This window comes from Pezoporus wallicus, unplaced genomic scaffold (assembly GCF_028554395.1).
Source record: "Pezoporus wallicus isolate ANWC-B61680 ecotype Strahan unplaced genomic scaffold, APGP_CSIRO_Pwel_v1 contig_3817, whole genome shotgun sequence".
NCBI classification, from domain to species: Eukaryota; Metazoa; Chordata; class Aves; order Psittaciformes; family Psittacidae; genus Pezoporus; species Pezoporus wallicus.
Genome location: NW_026635157.1, coordinates 10,912,281 through 10,934,210, shown reverse-complemented (window position 1 = coordinate 10,934,210; position 21,930 = coordinate 10,912,281). Strand labels below are relative to the sequence as shown.

The window sequence follows — 21,930 nt, the reverse complement described above, 5'->3', positions numbered from 1 at the left end:
TTGAGCCTTACCAAGTATATAGAAACCTTACTAAGCATATAGAAACTATGCTGAGAAAGTATTAGGGATACTTGCCGTAGTGTTAGAATGGTGTTTTGGCTACTGTATAAGGTAGAGTACCACGCTAGATAGGTCTTTTGCATCTGACACTATTCAGATATTCTCATGTACTGAGATGTCCTTTGAATATCTTTAGTAGTGTCCATGTTCTTCAAGATACTTGTGGGAAATCTGTAAAATCGGAAAACTGTGTAATAGCAGCATTCGTTGGTAATGCAAAATTTAAGATAATTTGTTCTGTTAGCAGCTTATGATACTAAATGAAAAACACTATATGAAAATTGATGTTACAAAAAGCAAAGTAATATATGTAAGAAAAAAAGAATTATGCATGAATGCAGATGAGCTGGTGTTCGAATAAATTCTCTTCAGAGTAGAGAACTGAACTTGTAGCATTCTCAAAGGTCTCTGAAGAAAGTTGATTTAACATCATGCTGATGTTCAGAAATGAAAAGATATTGAGTACTCACAATTTCCTTGAAAAACTAGAACACTGTCACTGAAATAATTCATGATCTGAGTTACATGTTTAAAAGGGAAAAAAAAATAAAACCAAACCCCCCCCCAAAAAAAAGCCCCAAAAAACAACCAAGAAAACAACCAGCAACCCCACCAGAACTAGTTATTTTTGTTGGTTTTTTTTGAAGAAACAAATTTCTTCCCACTGGGACAAGTGTCTGCAGTGATGAAAAACATAATGGTGGAAAAAGAGAGTAGACTAATAATAGAGAAAAGGGCAATCAGTAGACATTAAACACTATGACTCAGTTTTACTCTAACTCAGGAAGCATTTAGACTCTTCAGCCAGAGGAAGTGATGATTTTCCCAGTAACTGTTAGAAGTTTTCATTCCAAACCACATTCAGAAGATAGATAACTTGGTAACTAAACTAACTTTAACATATACTATTGGATCCAATCCTGTTTAACATTTTTATTCATAGTTTGGATAATGAGGCAGAGTGTACCTTCAGCAAGTTTGCTTTTGACACCAAACTAGGAGGGGTTGCTGATGATGTCAAAGGGTCATGCTGCCATCCAGAGGAGTGTCTAACAGATTGGAGAAATGGGCCTCACAAAGTTCAGCAAGGAGAAGTGCAAAATCCCATACCTGGGTAGGACCACCAGTGGAGCAGCATGGGCTGGGAGCCACCCAGCTGAAAAAGGATTCAGGGGCCTTGGTGGGCACCAAGTTGAACATGAGCCAGCAACGTGTCCCTGTGGCAAAGGTTAATGGTACCCTGGGCAGCATTAGACAAATTCTTGCCAGCAGGTCAAGGGAGGGGATCCTTTCCCTCTGTTCATTCCAGTGAAGGGCCATGAAGGCGATGAAGGGACTGGACATCTGTTCTGTGATGAAAGACTAAGAAAGCTGGGACTGATCAGCCTGGAGAAGAGAAGGCTCAGGGAGATCTCACCAATGTGTATCAATACCTGAAAGGAGGGTGCAAAGAGATTGGAGCCAGGCTTCTTTCGGTGATGCCCAGTGACAGGACAAGAGACAATGGGAACAAACTGAAGCATAGGTGGTTCTATATGACTATCAGGAAACATTTTTTTACTGTGGGGGTGACAGAGCAGTGATGCAGGTTGCCCACAGAAGTTGTGGTCTCCATCATTGGAGATATGCAAAAGCTGTCTGTGTGTGGTCCTGCAGAGTTGGATCAGATGACTTCTGGATGTCCCTTCCAACCTCAACGATTCTGTGATACAATCTTTTTGAACATATAGTAATGCAGTTACTGAAAAATTTCATCCTACCCTTTTGCTTGAGTAGTTCTGACTATTGAACTGGTTGACAAATCAGATACTATTCAAAATGATTTTACAAAATGTGAATTTGGCTTTCATTGTGTTAACTTTTAAATGTTTTGTAAGGGAATGCTCATTTTCCCCAGAAATCACATTTGTTGGAATATAATCCTGGGAATATTTCTTTTTAAGGAAAAATTTTCTGAGGTTGATATCTACATAGCTTTCATTTAGAATCCAAAATGGGAATTACCTCACTCCTGGAATTGGTAAATAGAACCTGAGCAAAATTTGAGGTTGTCCCCTCACGGGGACTTGGATTATCCAAGTTGTAGCAACCCAATGCGTGGAGTAAAGTATTAATATTTTCCTGGTGGGCTCAGTTTTGGATCTTAGCTCTGCTGTCGAACTCTGCTGTGGCTCATTCTGCAATATGATTACAACTAGTACGGGACATCAGTGCCTTTGCTGCCCGTGTGAAACTGGGGCTAGTCTTTGCAGGACTCAGAGCTATACATGAAGTACTGTGATGATCTTGGATGGCGTATAGTGGATGGATTTGAGGTCTGTGTTCACTGGAACAGTTTTCAGCTCTTATTCAGAAATGTTTGGAGGGTAGGGACCATGTTAATGTCTTGACTGAAAATGTGCTATTACACAAAGTGTCTCACAAATAGGTGTTAGACTCTGGAGAGAGATGAAAAGAGAATGTATGCTCTGGAAAAACACAGTGGTGTCTCATTGTGAGAGTCATACTGAAAATATTGTAAGTCTGATTTCTACTTAAAGTTCCTTAAAAAAAAAGTTATTTAAAATTCTTACTGTTTATTCCTGATTAATGACAGATGTTCCGAAAATACTCTTTGTTTCTTCTTTATTGTCTTTTCAAGGAGTAAGAACAACTCAGTTGGACATTTTTCAAGTTGTCTCTAGGTGTTTCTAGGGAGAAATTAATGATTTCATCACAAATGTTGGGAGGAGGAGAAATAAGTTAGAGTAATTAATTTTGTCTATGTAAAATTTTCCTTTCAGATTCATTTTGATAAAAATACCCAGTTTTAATTTTCTAATCATCTCAGTATCATTTTGGTGTACATGTTTGAACAGGTGCCACATTTCATGCAGGACATAGCTGCATTTCAATAATTCTTAGAAATTATTTGTTGTTTTAAAATGAAATCATGAAACAAGCATGAAAGACAATATAAATGGAAGTCATCATCCCTACTAGTTTAGCCTTGACAAATAGATATGCTGCTGGCAGATAAATCCATGAAATCTTTTAAAAAGGGTGTGTATGCTGAAAAGGATGCCTCTTGTTTTATTTTGTTAATCTACAATATAATTCTGTAAAACTACCACTCCCAGGTGTCTTGATATGACTGCTATTTGTCAGCTGTGTCATGTGGGGTCAAGCTGTATCTGTTATGCATACTTCTAACTTTCTGTGGGCTCTTGCTTATTCTGATACATGGTCTTTTACCTGCATTTCTCTCCCTACACCCTGTAAAACTTGATTTTTTTGTCTTTTTGAGAAGGTAGTCAGACTGCCATGCTGCTTATAGCTGCTGTTTCAGGGTGAGTTAGGGGATAGTTTGAGCACAACTCGAGACATATTTCTTTTTTATCTTCAGAATATCAAAGTTCAGTCTTTAGTATTCTACCACTTTAAGCCATAACCCATTTATGATTGATTCCCGTAAGAAAGAAATCTCCTGGATACTATTTAAAGGGAGTAGGTGAGAATGTGAAAAAAACACTCAAAAAAATGTATTTCCTTGCTCATGGGTAAATATTGTGCGAAGAAGTCTTTAAGCATGTGTTCTTACTAAAATCTGGGTTTGTTTGGAAAGGTCTATCAGTTTCCACTGGACCTGTTGCCACCATCTCCAGGCTTCTTTCAAAGTTTGCTCTCCACACATGTTCTCTTTTATTTTTCACCAAGGACTTGCTTTCTCTGGCCGTGTGTTTTTGTCCTGGTTATAGCCAGACATTTCTCATTCACCATCTCCTCCTTGCTTCTTCTGCTATTTTTATAATGATGTTTTGTTTGGACCGTGTCTTTTTCATAGCATTTTATTCTGTTTGTTTTCAGCCAACTGTCTCTTTTAATTTAATTACTTGTAGTTGGGAGCAAAACTGGGTCAGAGCTTGAAGTGTGAGTGTTGTTGAGTGTGAGTGTTGATCTCAGGGTGAGGTAGCAATATCACTTATCCCTGGAGATAACATGGCAGAATCCAAGAGGTACCGATTCATACTTAGGCAAGATTTGTCTGATAGTTCCTCCAGGAAGAGTGGCTCCTAGTAATTTTCTGTACCTCTGGATACAGTGGATGAGGATGCTGTATGTGATGGGATTTAGGGTATCCCTGTGGGTAGTTAAAATAAGTAAGTTAATACTTGCACATAGCCAGTGCCAGAGTGCAGTTGTTCAATAAGCCTTCTATCCAGAACCTGTAGGAAGAGCTACTGCTTTGCTGGGAACAGTAGATTTGCTCTCCTTGGTGTGCAGCAGCCACTGCTGAGTAAGTGCCAGCTGGCATTCTGAGTGCAGCTGTTTGCCTAAAACAGTGATAATATGATCATGTTGAATGATAGAAAATGGCTGCGTGGCCTGACCTCTCACTCAGAGCACCGAGGAAAGGTGCACGACATGCTCATTGCAAAGAATAAATATTTCTCTTACTTGTTCTAATGTTCTGCACATCTGAACATTCTTTCAGTATGCCAGCCTGTAATAAAAATGGCTCAATTAAAATTTAACACTTCAGAATACAGGAAGATTAATGGTTTCTTTCCTCCTTCCTTTTAGGTGCTCATTAACAGTGTTTTGCTATACCTGACATTCTTTTTGTAGGCCTTTTCCAAGAGCAATTCTGTGACAGACCATCTGTTTTATTTTGTGGATTTACAACTAATGTAGGCCTTGATCAACTAAAAAAGATAGGAGGGGAAGAAGAATTGCTTATTTTTGCTGCATTGTTCTTGATGATGCAGTTGGGGTCAGAGAGACTTTGTGAAAAGGCCACAGGACACACTTACCTAGAAGATTTCTAGACTGTAGGATAGGACAGGCAGAGAAAGGGGAGCAATTGTTATGGAAACCATAGTGTAAGCAGAGATTGGTAGCATCGTTGGAAAAGCAAATGCTGAACAGATTTCTCAGAAGTGATAAAGATTTTCCTTAGGGACCAGATGAAGATAGTTGCAACCCAGGAAATTGCTTCAACTCACTGAGAGCAAGATTCAAAAGGAATGGCGTATTGTGTAAAGAGACAGTGGAAAAGGGAGATGCTTTATGAATGCTTATTTTGTCTCAACTAGCTGTAGTTTTCAGTATTTCAAAAGTTACCCTATCCTGGCTTTAGAAAACGCCTAGTTCAAAAGTCTTTTGATTATGATTGCTCTGACAGATCCTCCAGACTAACCCGTGTTGAATTCTGAGTCCTATTCCAAGTATCCATTCCTTTGAGTCAATTTTCTTTAATCCTTTGGTTGTCTGATAACTTGAAAATACCTATTTTATACTAGATGAGGAAAAATCAGTTCCCTGCAGCATGGACACTGTTGCTGGGCCTTTGTACATGTGTGGAGTTTGTGCTACAGCCTTTCTGTGGCTGCTTTTGTTTTGAGGAAAGCTGATTCCCTTTCCTCAAAACATTTTTCCTATAAAGCAGCTCCATAAATGGGGTCTGTGGGTACCTGGAATGTTTTTGGGGTAAATCTGCTTTCTAAAGAAAGAAGATATATCACATTTACAGAGGCATTCCCACACTGTCTGTAATGATATTTGTTGCTATAATCATGGCAGCGTTGCTGTCATTGGATTCCTTATTGCTTTACTAATTCTCTCTTCAGATTCACACTTCTCTAATTAATGGACGGCCTAGTGCTGATGATCCTTCACGTGTACTACTAGAATTCACCTCTGCTCGCTTTATTCGCCTGAGATTTCAGAGGATACGGACACTAAATGCTGATTTAATGATGTTTGCACACAAAGATCCAAATGAAATTGATCCCATTGTTACAAGGAGGGTAAGTTCTGCCAAGACAGTAGAAATGCACGTGTAGAGGTTCTTACACTTATAAATGCTGTACCTGCCTTTGTTTGCCATAGGAATTTTTGGGAGATGATGAATACCTGTTGTTATCTGTCGAAATCCTGGTTTTAGAGGATTCCCTCTTCACAGTATTTTGTTATCTTCTCTATAGCAGAAGCAACAATTTTATTTTTTCTGCCTACTGGTGTTACTGACATATATAACATGCTTACTAACCTAAGCACACAGCTCCTTTGGCTGCAAATGTTTGGATGTAGGTAATTGGCAACTGTTTGCTGTTAGATGATGCCCTCTTGCTTCTTCAGCTGCTCAGTCTTGAGCTACCTTTAATGTTGAACACTTGTTTTCTACTAGTGGTACGCTAAGTAGTAGTCAGACCTGCATGCAACATCTTTAGCATTATTATATAATTGTGGCTAACAGTAAAAAATTTACACTGTGCTTTATCTTAAAAGAATGAATGCAGCACTCAAACTTACAACATACCCTGGTCTTCTCCACTGTTCCTTTTGTGTGCACACACCTATCTCCTTTCTGCAATCTGTACTTTCTTCCTATGCCACATTTCCACATTTTCCTGCTGCTCAAACGTTGCATGTTTCCCTTTGATTTTTCTACAAAGCATACTTAAAAGCTGCTTTGGGGGATGTATACCTTTCGACAATTTTTCTTTCTGTTCACTTCCTCTTTCTGTTGGTCATGTTATTTTTCTTTTGGAAAGTTTAGGGTACCACTACAGTAAGTCCTGTTATGAAGGGAAAGTAATGCTATTCTTGGCTTTAGTTAATACAATTTATTAATGATGGAAAACTGCAAATAAAAATTGCTTCTTCTGTTTCCCATTTCTATTTTCCATTTCTTCTGCTAAATACATAGAGTGCTGTCTGTTTCTGAAAGTTTGGAATGTGCCATTCTGTTTTGTATTACAAACTTGGAAACTCTTCTAGTTGAGCGCAGGTATTGGAGCTTCACTAATTGTGGAAACTTGTGTGTTTATGTAGGAGAGCACATTTAGCACATTCAATAGCCTAAGTGAACACAAGCACAAAATTAAATTCACACTTTAAAAATCCCTGCATACTCATGAGAACCTAGTTCAGGATGATCCACTAATCATCCTGATTTAGTTAAGTAGAGAATAGTTTCTCAGACTAACAAAGAACAGTAACTTTTGTATAACATTCCTCCATGAATCTGCCCTCAGAGGAACAAGGAGCAACTGAAACTTGCCATCTTCATCTGGCTTTCCCCATAGAAAACATTAGGCAAGCCACTATCTCACGAAATGGGAAACAGGATAGCCACAAATGATACATTTTCTATACGGTAGAAGACTAGCTGTGAGTTACACAAGTTCCTGTTTGTTTGGTGTATTTGTTGATGATTTGAAAAAGAGGTTGAACACAGAACCAGCAAATTTGCAAACAGCATATGTTTGTTTTGGTTAGCCAGTTGTTAGGACATTTCAGGACCCTTGCCAAAACAGGTGAAAATAGACAAGACGGCATATGAGATACACTTTCTGCAGATGTTGTAATACGTGATTATAAATATCTTTCCATCCTTCTTTCTGGTAATGGCTATTAATCCCCACCAAAGAAGAATCAGAAATGGTCAAATGGCAGAGTATCACTTCAAATGTTATTAATTTCAGTAATGACGATTATTCCATAGTCATTCAAAAGGCCAATAGAGAAAAACTGTTCTTTCCACAGTCCAGTGAATACCCAAGTAAGACCCAGCTGAGGTGAACAAAGGTGTTTCATTCTTAGTTTTTGTTGTAGCCTTTCTCTTCTCCCCATCATCATGCCTTTTCCTTTTCATGTTTTCTGAAGGGAGCAAATTTGATAGCATTTGACTTTTCGTTTTCTGGTGTGCATATAGCCTTTTCCTATTCTTGTGTTTGGTGTATGCTGTGTATAAATTGACATGGCTCTTGTGACTTCAAACAAATGGAACTGTGCCAATTTATACCCTTTCTTTCACGAAGCCTGAATCTGTTGATCAAGAAGTGGCTTGGATTACATTTTCTGCTATATTTGTAATAGATCAAAAAAGAAATAAAACAGGATCTGACAGTTTTGTCACCAGAAATGAATCCTGTAGTTTAGCACCTGCATTTTACAATCCACTTAGCAATTCAATTTTTGCTTTGTCTTACAGTATTACTATTCTATAAAAGATATCTCCGTTGGAGGCATGTGTATATGTTCAGGCCATGCGAAGGCTTGTCCATTGGATCCAGCGACCAATGTATGTATTTTTCAATTTCCTATTTTTTTCTTTTTTCTTCTTTTAATGTGCCTTATGATGTGCCTTATTCATAGGGTGAAACATGAGAGAAAGTTCTTGATACTCCTCAGAGTTCTGTGAATTTAAGTCTGTTCTTCACCTAGAACAGTCAGAAGCAGTGTCAAGATGAAACAGTGCTGGCAACCAGGGTAGCCATTCATACAATGTCATTGGAGGCTTTTACTGAAAGAGTAGATTTCAGATAATTTAGTCTATATTGAAAGTTTCCTATGAACAACAGAAATTTGGGTTACATTATGTAGCTGTAGAGATGAGCACTAACAGTCAGTCTTTCTTCTTGATATTAATCAAGGTCTTTCCTAATTGACTGTCAAGTGTTTAATCCATACTTGCAAATAAATGATGGCTATGTAATACTGCATTTACTATGCTGGAAATGTTAATTGAGTAATCAGTTAAGCTAGTCTAGAAAGTCATGAGCTGTTTATAATGTCTTCCAATTTACAGCTTTCTTTTTGTGCCATTAGAAAACGCATAACCAATGTAATTGAAATATAGAAACATACATAATTTGTTTCTGACAGTCCAAATCTATGCACACATTACTACTTACAGAGAATTTCCAATCTGCTAGTATTACTGAAGTGCCACAACGTGGGATCTCTTCACATGCTATTCACTGAAGTAGGAGCTTTGTAAGATTTAGCAGAAAATCTTGTTTATATATGACATTAAGCCATTGTGTAGGAGCTGATAAAGAACCCTACACAAATGGAAGAAATCTTACAGAGAATGCATTTACAGTTCTAAGCAGTTTCCATGGATCCTTGTGAAAATTTTAGAAACTCCTTTGTTTAATATATCTAATCTTGTGATGATGTATATAGCAAGTGTTGAACTATTGTTTCAGATGGCCTTAGTTATTGAACTGCATCATTGCTTCAGTGCCATCTGTTAGAATTGGTCCTCCATCAGAAAATAAGTGCTGTTATTGCAATTAATACATAATTGAGCTCAGATATTTGGCTACTAGATAAAATAAAGGCATTTTGGCAAGTGTGGTGTCTTGTTTTGCAGGATAATAAATATGTATGTGCTGTCTGGCTGGTATAAAAAATAGCATAAGAGAAACAATTCAAGCCATAAGAGATTTGGAATACTTGCTTTAGCTCTTCAGGGATACTCTTTAGACTGAGCCATAGCAAACTAGGTGGGCTTTGGCTTATAAACATCATAGAATTATACAATAGTTAGGGTTGGAAAGGACCTTAAGATCATCTAGTTCCAACCCTCCTGCCATGGGCAGGGACACCTCCCACTAAACATGGCTGTAATTGTTAGCATAATAGATCTTTCCCCTAGCATTACAAAAAACAAACTTGCTTGAATTTACTGTCTTACTTTTCTGAAGCATTCCTTAAATTAATCTTGTTTTGCAAGATTGATGCTTTGTCCTGTTGGCCATAGAATTTGTCCAGGTTAGCTTGCTGTTTCTACCTTGAGTGGCACCACAAGGACCCCTCCACTGAACTAACGCTCCTCATGTCTCCAAACTACAGTTTCTTTTATCCTTTCCAAGCTGCTTCTGTGGCTCAGAGAGTTTGGGTATTCTCTACAGCAGTATTTTTGTGCTGTGACTAAGGTGATCTGCTGAGGAACTGAGGGTCCTGCTCTCATCTGTTAGTAGTTTTAAAACTGCTGCTATCCTGCACATAGAGTTAGTTATTCAGTTAGAAGGTTACATGATGAGTTGACTCATGCTATAAAAAATGATGCTAAAGTTTAAAGAAAAGCCAGTTTTCATTGGATCATCCAACAGAATTGATTTCACTCCGTAGCTGCGGGATTGCTGCATCTAAGACAAGGGTGGAGAATGGCTCGCTCCTAGTGTAAGCTAGCTGTCAGATTTCCTCTAATGGAAGCTGTATCTGAGGGCTACCAGCACTTTGGGTTATTTGCTGTATTGGGGAACTTTCATTATTCCATCATCCTTTCTTCAGCCAGCTGCAATTAGATTCTCCTAAATTCTTAAATTCTCCTTAGATTCTCTGGCCAACTGTCTTCTTTTGCATCATGGCTGTTTTCTTAAAATAGAGCTATAGAAATTAAACACACTCTTTTGTCTCTCACTTGGTGAATGCACGATACATAAATGAATTAAAATGGATAAACAGAGGAATTACAAAGTATAGCCATTCCTAATGTTAATATTTTCATAATTTGAACTGGAATGCAGATTATGTACATGGACAGATTCTTCAAATCATCACATTGTATAAATATTTGTTTTTCTTTTAAATTAGAAATCCATCTGTCAGTGTGAGCACAACACATGCGGAGAGACATGTGATCACTGTTGTCCTGGTTTCAATCAAAAGCCTTGGCATGCTGGCACTTTCCTGGTTAAGCATGAATGTGAACGTAAGTTAACAGCAGTACAGAAGAGAAAGTTTACTGCAACTGCTGGTGAAACTGAAATTGGGTTCTACATGATTTTGTAATTAATTTTGTTTCTGATCACATTTGTTTATGGATAAAATTTGATGTGATGTTATTCACTTATTTGGACTGGCTCAAAAGAGTTAACAGAAAAATTACATGTAGAATCATGCTTTTATTGAATTCAGAATATTTTATTGTAACATGCTGATACTGGTGGAATACTGTATAAAAATCATTTTGATTTCTTTAATTTTTATCATTATGGTGGTTTTGATAAAATAACAGGATTGATAATATCAAACTTTAACAGCACGGTTTTTGTAGGAGTGGGAATTTTATGTATGACAATGTCCAGCCTTGCTTAAACAAAATATTTCTACATGGTAAAAATCCAATTTGAGTTTCTCATTTTTTTAATGGAAAAAACAATGTATCTAGTTTTCTAACATGGAATAAAAACATGCCTGGAAATATCACCTTCCCACAGGGTGGAAATTTTATTTTCATCTTTACTGTGGTAAGGACAGTTATAATTGAACTTTAACATCTTACTTGCAAGGGTCGCATACCAGTTATATATCTGAACGTAATAAAGTCTAGCACTCCATTACATTTAAGTATTTATTCAGTTGTAGGATTGCAGCTATGGTTTTACCATGAATGGTTAAAAATAAATGAAAAGAAGCAGATATCCCCATATTAAAAGTAGTAATTGCTTATTCGTATCCCTTAAATAAAAGGGGTTTTTGTTTCAGTAGGGGCTGTGTCTGCACTGGGAATGCTTTCTGAACTGAAATCAGGATACATTTATTTTCATGTTTAATTTTTGAGAGACACTTCTTAAGCCCTGTTCAACCCTGAGTGAATTGTTGTACTTTCATGGTGGAAACAGTTCCCTGGGATCTGGTTCAGATGTGAGGAGAATGACTCCCTACAATGTTGACAAGCTTTGAATTTCTCTTTATGTGGAAATGTATGATTTAATACCACAGGGAGAGGGAGAGAGAGAGCTACCTCAGTTATTCAGCAACAGATTATTACATCAGCTCTCCTGCATGCGGACCTGAAGCCTAAGAGTTCAAATCTGAACTTCTAAGAAATTTTAAGATTGGAAATCCTTTTGTTCTGACCCAGTTCCTATGGAAAGCTTTCATGGAAATTATTTTAATTTGCTCATACCTTTCTGTTGCTTTCCTTATAATTCCTATTGTGTTTTAAATTAGCCAAGTCTTTCATGAACTGTTTGTGTATGCAGCCACAAGGTTTAACGAAAAAAAAAATAAAATGAGCTATATCTGTCAAATTCCATACTCTCCCAGACAAAACATTGAGGAAAAAACCCCAATATACAGAATTCTAGGCTATGTTTGTGATGGGAGCACAGTATTTTTCACAGCTGAAGAAGTAAATTAGTGCTTGGATGTCCTCTCAGTTACAATGTGTGCAGCACCTCTGATAGAACGTTGAAAGACTCTTTTTTAATACCTTAGTAACAGCATGCCACCACTCACCAGGAAGTATTCACTAACACAGTTCCCTCTCTTTAGCATGCAACTGTCATGGGAAGACTGAGGAGTGTTACTATGATCAGGATGTTGCAGACAGAAATCAGAGTTTGAATGTCCATGGAGAATACACTGGGGGCGGAGTGTGTGTGAATTGTACCAGCTACACTGGTGGAATAAACTGCGAGACCTGCATCGATGGTTACTTCAGACCTAAAGGGGTAAACTTGTGTTCTGTTGTCACATTGCTGTAAAGCTCAGTGTTGAAACCATCACTTCAGCAGGGGAGTTAAGTTATTAAAAAGGGATGACACAGTTTGGGCTGCCATTTTATGAAGGTTAACTTCTAATTCTGACAATGTGGGAGTTTCTTTTCACAGCTGGAAATCTATGAAGTTAATGCACACAAAAATTGGGAATTGAATTGTGTTTATACGAAGGAATGCGCTTGAGGTCAGGGCCCCCAGCTAGTATTTTAATTTAATTTAAAAGAGGATGTGATCCTGCAAACAGAGATTTTGCTTCAGTTTTGAATTTGAAGATTTGTAATCAGAGATCAAAGAAATATTGCTATATTTGATACTGGAGAGACTGTCATTTTTATTTTTTAAATGTAGAATTAATAACCATTGAAATTCTGTAGTGTCTCATGAATACTTTTCATTTTCAGTTCAGTGGGAATTGTTTTTTGTGTTTCGTCATATAAAGCTGTATTTTTATCTAAGTTGAAGCTGTCAGAAGATGAATCTTACATTAGGTTGTATTGCCAGTATGGACTGTGCTGTGCTTTCGACAGTTGCACTGTTGGTGTCTGCTTGAATTCTTGATGCTTTGTATAGTTTCAGTTGAGTAAATCATGGCCTTTAGTACGATTGATTTTCAATCCTCGAAACCAGAAAACATCAACAAATAATAACGTTCTCCCCAATATACAGATTTTAGCCTTAGAGCTTGAGAAAGCTCTTCAGCAGGGCACACACTTGATTTTCTCCTCTGATTTGATCTATCATCGAACTAATAGGGATTTTTTTATATATGTGTGTATATAGCTAGTTCATGCCAAACTTTCAGTTCATATTCCCAGAGTGATATTAGACCAAGGTGTAAGTTTGTTTGAGTTAACATTGTCAAGAACAGAAGGAAATTGTTCCATTGTCTGATGTTCACTTTTTTCACTTAACCATTTTTGTTCAGTTACTGACTAACTTCAGTTAGGTTTTTTAATCCTGTTTACCAGAACAACTGAACTGCTTGTCAGTATTACTTTAGGTAGTGAATGCTTAAGGTGTACTTCATTACATTTATAGATTTTAATTATACGGGGGTCTGTTATTATCTCTACATCTGTTTATTTTAATTGAAAACATATTTGTATCTAAATTACCTACATGTTTCTAAATAAAACCCAACATGTAACTTTTAATAGCATAATAGACAAATAATAGACTAATAACTAATAATGGTATCGTTCGGGTTGGAAAGGATCTCTAAGATTATCAAGTCCATCCATTAAGCTAACACTGACAAGTCCACCACTGAGCCATGTCTCTAAGCACCACATCTCACATCTTGCAAATATCTCGAGGGATAGTGACTAAACCACTTCCCTATGCAGCCTGTTCCAGTGCTTGACAACCCTTTTGGTGAAATTTTTTTTCTGATAGCCAATCTAAACCTCCCCTGCACAACTTGAAGCCATTTTCTCTTGTCCTAGAGTGCATGAGCTAAGTTTGGCAACCATCTTGGTTTTGTTAAAGTGCAAGCTACCTACACAGAAGTCGTTCTCTCCTAGGTTTTGTTTATGAAGTAAGTCAAATTTTCCAATTATTAAAGGTAAGATTTTGTTTTGTCTTCTCTTTATTTTTATAGGTATTGCCAGATAGCCCAGATCCATGCCAGCCATGTTCCTGTGATCCAAATGGGTCTTTACATGATACCTGTGTCAAAGATGAAAAACATGCAGAAGGAGGTAAGATGCCCAAAAGATAGCAATATTAAAGATGAAATTAAGAAATATCAAAGAAAAGCTGAATCATATTTGTGATATCTCTTACAGAAAAAAAAATAAAAATATAATCCCATATTTTCTGAGCCTTCTTTCAGATTCATGGCTAGCAAATCTGGGTACATTTGGAAGGGTATTCCATGTGGAACATATTAGAGAATTTTTGCTTTAAAGAGCTTTCTTCTTTTACAGCAGAGATTAAAACTAGTACAATCATAACGTTTTAATCTTTTCCTCTATAAGCATACTTCCATTTGAAACCTAGGAAAAAATCTGCTGGAAAGGTGTCATATTTGTGTTTGGTCTATATTATTATTGTAGGATTGCAAGCTGTTTACCATAGTCCTGTAAATGCTATCTTCAAACAGCAAATAAGCTTGTTCCTTGTGCTCTGGAAAAAATAGATTGCCATATTTTTAAGTTTTTTGGGTTTTGGTGTTTCTTTTATTTTAATTTTTATTTATTTGTTTTGGTTTTGGTTTTTGTTTTTTAATTTTTGTTGGCAAGCATCTGAAAATATTGTAGGAAGATAAGTACAAAACTCAAGGTCAGTTCTTAAGAGATGTTTTAATTGGGCTAATTACAAACCTGTTGACAAGATGTTGTAGCCATCTTTTTGGAAATAAAGATCAATGGAACATAAAAGCAACATAGCAGAGATAGCCCAGAGGTGTAAAATCTACTGTAATAGACATGTACTGATTACATCAGTTCAATAAAATGATACAGATTACTGTCACAGTAGTATATATTGTGGGTTGACCTTGGCCAGCTGCAGCTGCCCACCCAGCCGCTCTCTCACTGCCCTTCTCAGCAGAACAGGGAAGATAATAAGATGAAGCAGCTCATGGATCAAGGTAAAGACCAGGAGATTGCTTACCAGTTACCATCTTGGGCAAAACAGAATTGATTTAAGGATAATTAATTTAACTTGTTGCCAATTTAAATAGATTTAGATAGTGATAAACAAAGGCAACAATTAAAAAAAAAACCCTCCTCATTCCTCACCCTGCCTTTTTCTTTTTCACCAGGCTCAACCTCACTCCTTCATTCCAAACTCCTCTGCCTCCTCCCACCTTCCACAAATGGTGCAGGGTGATGGAGAATGGGGGTTGTGGTCATAGCAGTTCCTCTCTAACACTCCTTTCTCCTCTTACTTTTCCCCGTCTCCATCATGGGTACTTTCCATGGGCTGCTGCCCTTCAGCAAAAAAATATGCTCAACCATGGGTTCTGCATGTGACTTAGTGCCTTCAGGAAATATCCACCTGTTCCTTCATGGGGTCCTCTATGGACTGCAGTGTGTCTGTATGCTCCACCATGGTCTCCTCCAGGGGCTAGAGGGAAATCTTTGCTCCTGTGTCTGGAACACCTCCTCTCCCTTCTCCACTGACCTTCTCTGACCCATCTGGCCAAGGGGCTCAGCTGTGCCCCTCTCCATTGGAGCTGGCCATGTCAGGCAAAGAGAAGCCTCATCCTCTCCTCACAAAGGCTCCCCAAAGCTGGAAAAAGCCCACAAGACTGTGAGGTGCCTGTACCAAACCTATGGGTGAGTGTACAGGTTAGAGATGACAGACTTAATACAACAAAAAAACCTCTCACACTATGAAACAGGACAGCTTTTATTGAGTCATTTGCCACTACTGACATTCAGTGCTTTAGTAAAATACGGAGCCTACGATTTTGATATGCAAGAATGATTAATTAAAAGAAAATGAATGCCCCACTTGTGCTTTAAGCAGCTGCTTGGTCTCTCAATTCCTGTCTGTTATTGCTGGTCTTTCTTTTCACACCACCTGTGCTGGCCACTGGTGCTGGGTCATTCTGCAGGGACCTGGAAGCTGAAAGGTAGTTAATAGGCTGTCAGCTCTTCTCTCATGGGAAGAGGGAAGCAGAAAGATATATTCCATCTTGCTTGGTTGTCAGTAATAATGTGATTAGAAACTCTCATAATGTCTTACTCTTGCCTCTCAGTATTGCACAGATCTAAACCATCTCACAGTTGCTTTCTAAATCGGCTTACATATTCTGAATCTGGGTGGCACTGTGCTTTAACACCTTGCTTCCTGTATCTCGTTCTGCCTTTTTAATCCTCTCATCTTTTTTTCTGCTAAATTATTCTCTTGCCTCTTTTTTCTGGACCTCTCCAGGGAGAGAATAAAGCTTCTGTTTGAACATCTACTTTCATTTCTTGCTCTTTCTCTATTGTCTCCATCCATCTAAATCTAAAGATCATTAACTGTGTTTTTCTAATAAATTGAGAAATGTGTCATGCTGCCACCTTAAAGATAACATATCCAAAATAAGATTATTTCTGTTTTGCCTCCTTTTATTGGCAAGCAGCCAGTTCTGCTCATCTAGCCTCAGGCATTCTAACAAGTTTCATATCTTAGCAGTTGCTCCAGTCCTGAGAACCAGAGAGTTCTTTTGTTCTCTTCATGAAATTAAACTCACATCAATTTCTGTCTTGACTGTTACCAGTTTCTCCTGATCTTCCTGAAACTTAACTCATCAGGCTGCAGTTGGTCAGAGGCCTGTTGCTTTTGAGCACATTAGAATATTCTTAATCACTGTTGAATCTGCTGTTTGTAACACATGAAGTAATTTTTTTTTCTTTATTGCTCTTTAAACCCATTGTTGTCTCACCTTTCCAGCTTATTTGCTGTAGAGGCTATTCTGTGTGTTTAAACTACTTCTTCTCCTATATGACAAGGTCAACAACTGTTATTTAAGTAACAGCCATCATATACAGAATTCCCTTCCCAAAGTAGTCCATGCATTTGTTCCTGAAATCAGTTGCCTGTGTCCTGCCCAGTCCTGAGAGTCCACTTAGAAGTGGACAGTTTACACTGTCTAGACTTTGGCCAGAGAATAGTTCTGATATTTATCTTGTTTGCCTGATTTAAGACCGCAAGAACAAAACTAAGTCAGCTCTACACATAAGTGAGCTTTGTAGACATTCTGCCTACAGTGGTCCTATTCTTTGATCCATGTTCTTTCTGCTTATTTACTTTATTACTTCTTGTACTAAGATTCCAGCACATTAGGAAAACTGTTTGTTTCTTGCATTACATTTCTTGATTACAGTGTTTGGACCAGCAGGCCAGATGTGTGACTGTCATCACTCTTACTCATTATGTTGAATAAAACTGACATCTTGTGCAACAGAAAAGGCACAATCATGCCAGTTGAAAGAAGAAGCCTTTTTAATAGGTCTTTTAAGATTTTTGTAGCAATGAAAGAGGTTGTGTTAGAGTTAAGAGCAGGTCTGGATATAATTTTTACCACAAAACTATCCTGAAAGCAGATCACTTTTTACTGTTTTTTTTTTTTCTTTTTCTTTTTCTCCTCAAATTTATATTCACTACCTGGATAAAATTCTTTTTACTTTAGACTGTTCACCCTGGGTTGCAGCTGGGTTTGAAGCACTGGGGAACCTTCATAAAGGAAAGGCTGGAAAGAATGATCTGTCTGAAGGAATCTGCCTGTTCAGCTGTGAACCAGAATGAATCTGGTTCAGGGTATGCTGAAATGCATCTTAAAGTTTGATGGCTGATTGTTTAAGAAAAAATTGTTTGCTTGATGTAGTGTGGGAATATGCTTCTTAAATGTCTGGTAAGCAAATGAGTCAGGAAGAGTAAAAACATTAAACTAAAATAGAAATATGATAATAAAGAAAACCACTGGGGATATAAAATCACTGTGAACAGTTCTTAAGGAAAATAAAGCTGGAGGCTGTACATTCTCTGCACACTTGAATACTGTAGGTAAGTAACAATTAAAATGGAAAATTGTAGCAAATACCATAATAACTGTTACACTGATGATGTGCAATAAGAGGATTTAAACGACTGCATCCTGTAGTTATCATCACGTTTCACTAAATAAAAGAAGGGCATGAAGGAATAACTTTGCAATTGACCAGACATTGTTTCAGAAGAAAAAGAAGTATTTTCGTGTATTAAGCGTGTATAATTTTGATTTTGATCAGTTTAGTGTAACTTTGTCCTCATATGTTTCACTCAGCATTCTGAAGTGAAATATTATTATTATAGTTTGTATAGTAAATTTTGGGGTTTGACAATTCAAGAATGCTTCTCAAATGTTCTTTCATAGCAATGATAAATATGTTCATGAGTAATACAGAAAAGATAGAGCCAGAAACTTACAATAAATCATAGTATGTTTGCAAACTGTGGTATCGATAATATAAATAATGAAAATATCTTTAGACAATCATTTTAAAACTGAACTTGTCCACTGACGATCCTAATAATAGGAAAACTTGACCATCTCTGATATTGTGATCACCTGCGATTGTCCTTACAGAAGGGAATGTGAAACATTCAGAACTACTCTATACTCCAGTAATTAGGCTTTCTCAGTGAATCTGTACTCTTGTTTCAAGCTGTAGTGGCTAATTTTTAACAAATAGCTATTTTACTTGGCTTTTAAACTCCTGCAAGATCTGTGAGGTCTGATAATGGCAAGTCTGTGACTCAGCCTTCACTGCATGCTATCACACAGTGAAGTTTTTCCCTATTGCCTCCTTATGTACAATATAATCCCAATGACAGATGTGTATTTTTGCTGAAAAGCTGTCTCAGACGTTTTAGGATAAATAAGGTCCAAACATCTCACTCTTTATTCAGGCTTCATAGTATCTTGCTCAACAAAGCAGGGTCCCTGACTTCCATGAGATAATTCTTTGTATTTATGCACAGTTGAACAGGAGTGAAAATAGCAGAGGCCAGTCCTGGGACTGCAGGTATTTTCAAGGGTCTGTTACATGCTTTTGCATGCATTCGTTTTTGTGCAATTTTGAAAGACTGGTAGGCTGAGAGAAAACTGCCTAATAAAACTCATATTTCAAGATGACTCACCCTCTAGGATGAACTTTCAAAGCCTCTGTATACTCAAAGATAGGACAGAAACTAATAGTATTCAAGTAGAAAGCGGGGAATAACAGCTTCAACAAATGAAGCCCCATTCAAACAAGGCCTATGTAGTAAACAGACCAAAGCAAAACAAGATGTGCTTCTGCTGAAATGTTAGTTCATTACAACAATAACAAAAGACAGTCCTGAAACATCTGCCCTCAACTGAAATCTAATTAGGTTTTTGACATAATATGCAATAGAGAAGCCTGGTCAAAAGATAACCAGTGGGACACTGACAGGAATTTACATACTGTGTGATACAGTGAGAGCCTAGGTCTTGCAAGTGCTGTAGATGAAAGAAGACATCAAGCCAAATAAAATACACAGACTAACCATATCAAACAGCATTAAGAGCTGGAAGAATATACGGCATTTAATAGTCTCTACATCTTCCTCCCTCTGCTGGAATGTGAGGTCTCTAGATAGATGGTAGGCTGAAGGTTATCCACTGTTGTGTATAATGTGTAAGAAAGGGGATTGCTGGGCTGGTGGAGTTTCCAATCCTGGTCTCTCTTCCTTAACTGCAGAGAAATAAAAGAGCAGATGAAAGGAAGATTCTTGATGGAGAACTAAAAAAAATGGACTGACTGGAAAGTGGAGAAGACAATATAGATTTTGAAGTTGTTCCCTTCTGAGATAGTTAAATGAATTTGAGTTTGCTGAAGCTTAACCATTGAAACATAAGAATCATCTTGAAACTTCCAAATAAGACTGGCTCATTTCTAAAGAGTTAGATGTGCTTGTGTCTTTTGCTGCTGAACCCTGGTGTACAGCAGGGTATCTTTCTCTGGAAGGAATAGAAGTTTCTCTCTAGGTTGTCCAACTAAGATGCACTGACCCAGATTACAAAAGAGCCTGAGTCCTGCTGCGTCCCGATGGCTAGCTGAGTGGAGGGTAAATCAGAAATTTGAAAATCAGCTGGACTACAGCATCAAAACCCATGGAGCATATGGTTTCATGATAGTAAGGAACACAGAAATTTCAGGCACTGGGAGTCTGTATATAATTAAGAGAGATCAAGAAAGTGGCAGTCAATATGATCTGCTACAGGAGATCAAAGAGGCTGCAAGGCTAGAGAGACAGATTGAATTTCATCTCTGTATAGATTAACAGATGATATAATTTAAAACTCCTGTAGGTGACTGCTGCTTCAAACTAGTTAGAGAAATCATAAAAAAGAGAAGCACCTTTGGAATTATGCATGTGGAGCTGGTTTAAAACTCCTCTTGAAGGGCAGTCAAATTCAGCATTCTTACAGGAATGAGAAGGCCTCACTAAAAATGCCTTAATCAAAACAAGAAAACCTTTAAAAATCAAAATCCAAGATTGCTAATGGCAAACATAGGGTTTATAGACTACGTGTTAGACATTCCGAGAAGATTAATTCCTCTAGCTCAAAATGATTCAAGTGATACAATTAAACTAGCAAAAATTAATCTATTAAAACAATAAAAAAGAACCTCCCTGAAAATCAGAAGCTATATCTAGTAGAAAAGGACATAAATGGTGACAGATTCTGGAAAGCTGTGCTTCTAGTGACATGTAGCAAATTTTAAGGAATAACTTGCTAAGTGCTTAAATGTTGCTAATAAGTACTTTAGATAAATCAGAATCAAAAAGACTCCAAGAGATTCAAATTCAGTAGGAGTTAAATATAGTTATGGTGTAATCAAATTATAATGAGACATCTCAAGAGACAAAAGGACACAGCAGAAAAGCTAGATTAATTCTTTGTATCAGTGAATAGGAGTGTTTAGGGAATTTCCCCCTTGGGAGTCTGTTCATGGGGGCCATTCAGAAGAACTGTCTCAAACAGAAGTGTCAGGTTTAGAGAAGGTGATAAATGAAGAATAAAAATTCATCAGGCATATATTGTATTTATCCATGGCTTCTGGATGTAGTTGTAAATTGAGTTGCTTGAAGTATTAACTGAAATTTGTAATACTTTTAAAAACTGACATTAATATTACATAAATAGAACCTGTTTATCCAATTTTTCAAAGAAAAGCAGAGAGTTCCAGGAAACTAAAATCAGGTCTGCTTCCTGTACCAAGTAAATCAGTAGAACTACAATAAATGATTTATACCAATTCTGAACTGTGGCAAAACCAGGTAAAACTGAAGATCAGGTTTTTCGTAATGGACAGTGTGCCTTCTGAATCTGTTTGAAGGATTCAATGAACATGTGAACAAAGGCTCATTCGATTAATGTTGTATTTTGATTTTCAAAAAATCTGACAAGATACTTCACCAAAGACAATGAAAGGAAGAGTAATAGAATAAGGAGAAAAAGCTCTTTCACTGATTAGTACTTGGTTAAAAGACTAAATGGACCATTTTCACAGTGATGATCAATTTGAACTGTTGAAAATATTCATATTTAACCTGGAAAAGGAATGAGTAGGAAGGTGACAGTTTAGCAAGTACAAAATCTTTCAGCACAGAAAAAATGAAAGAACTGCAAAATGTTCAGAAAGATCTCAAGATGGCCAGTGGCGGTGTAGTAAAATAACTGATGAATTTCTATAGCAATTAAAGGAAATATAGAACACAAACAAAAGTAGTTCTGCTTGTACATTCATTGCAGCCATTTCTGAATTAGGCACTACCAGTTGTGAAACAGCTCTTAGAATTACCTTGGACTGTGCCCTGGGTGTATCAGTTCAGTGCTGGCTCAGCAGTAGTCAAAAAGGTCAATAGAGCCTAAGGAAATATTACTGATGTTTAAAAAACGAAACTGGAAAAAAGCATCAAACCATTTATAAGTCCACGGTATGCACTCCTTTCTGCTTACATAATTTAGTGGAACTGGAAACAGTGAAGAGGACAACAGAGTTTTTCAGCCATAGGAAGCAGTTTCTGTGTAAGAGCTATTAAATAGGCTTAGGAGGTTTTGGCATATGAAATAAAA

At 37.3% G+C, this 21,930-nt stretch overlaps 1 protein-coding gene across 6 annotated transcripts in view; it reads left to right on the top strand.

Annotated features, from left to right (window-relative positions):
* Positions 1–21,930, top strand: part of LAMA2 (laminin subunit alpha 2) — a 368,416-nt gene that overhangs the window by 136,394 nt on the left and 210,092 nt on the right. For all 6 annotated transcript variants that reach the window (XM_057408938.1, XM_057408930.1, XM_057408924.1 and 3 more), the window contains exons 5-9: positions 5,670–5,849; positions 8,039–8,128; positions 10,432–10,549; positions 12,118–12,296; positions 13,945–14,044. In XM_057408938.1, coding sequence (XP_057264921.1) covers positions 5,670–5,849; positions 8,039–8,128; positions 10,432–10,549; positions 12,118–12,296; positions 13,945–14,044 — 667 coding nt within the window. The remainder of the gene's footprint in view (positions 1–5,669; positions 5,850–8,038; positions 8,129–10,431; positions 10,550–12,117; positions 12,297–13,944; positions 14,045–21,930) is intronic.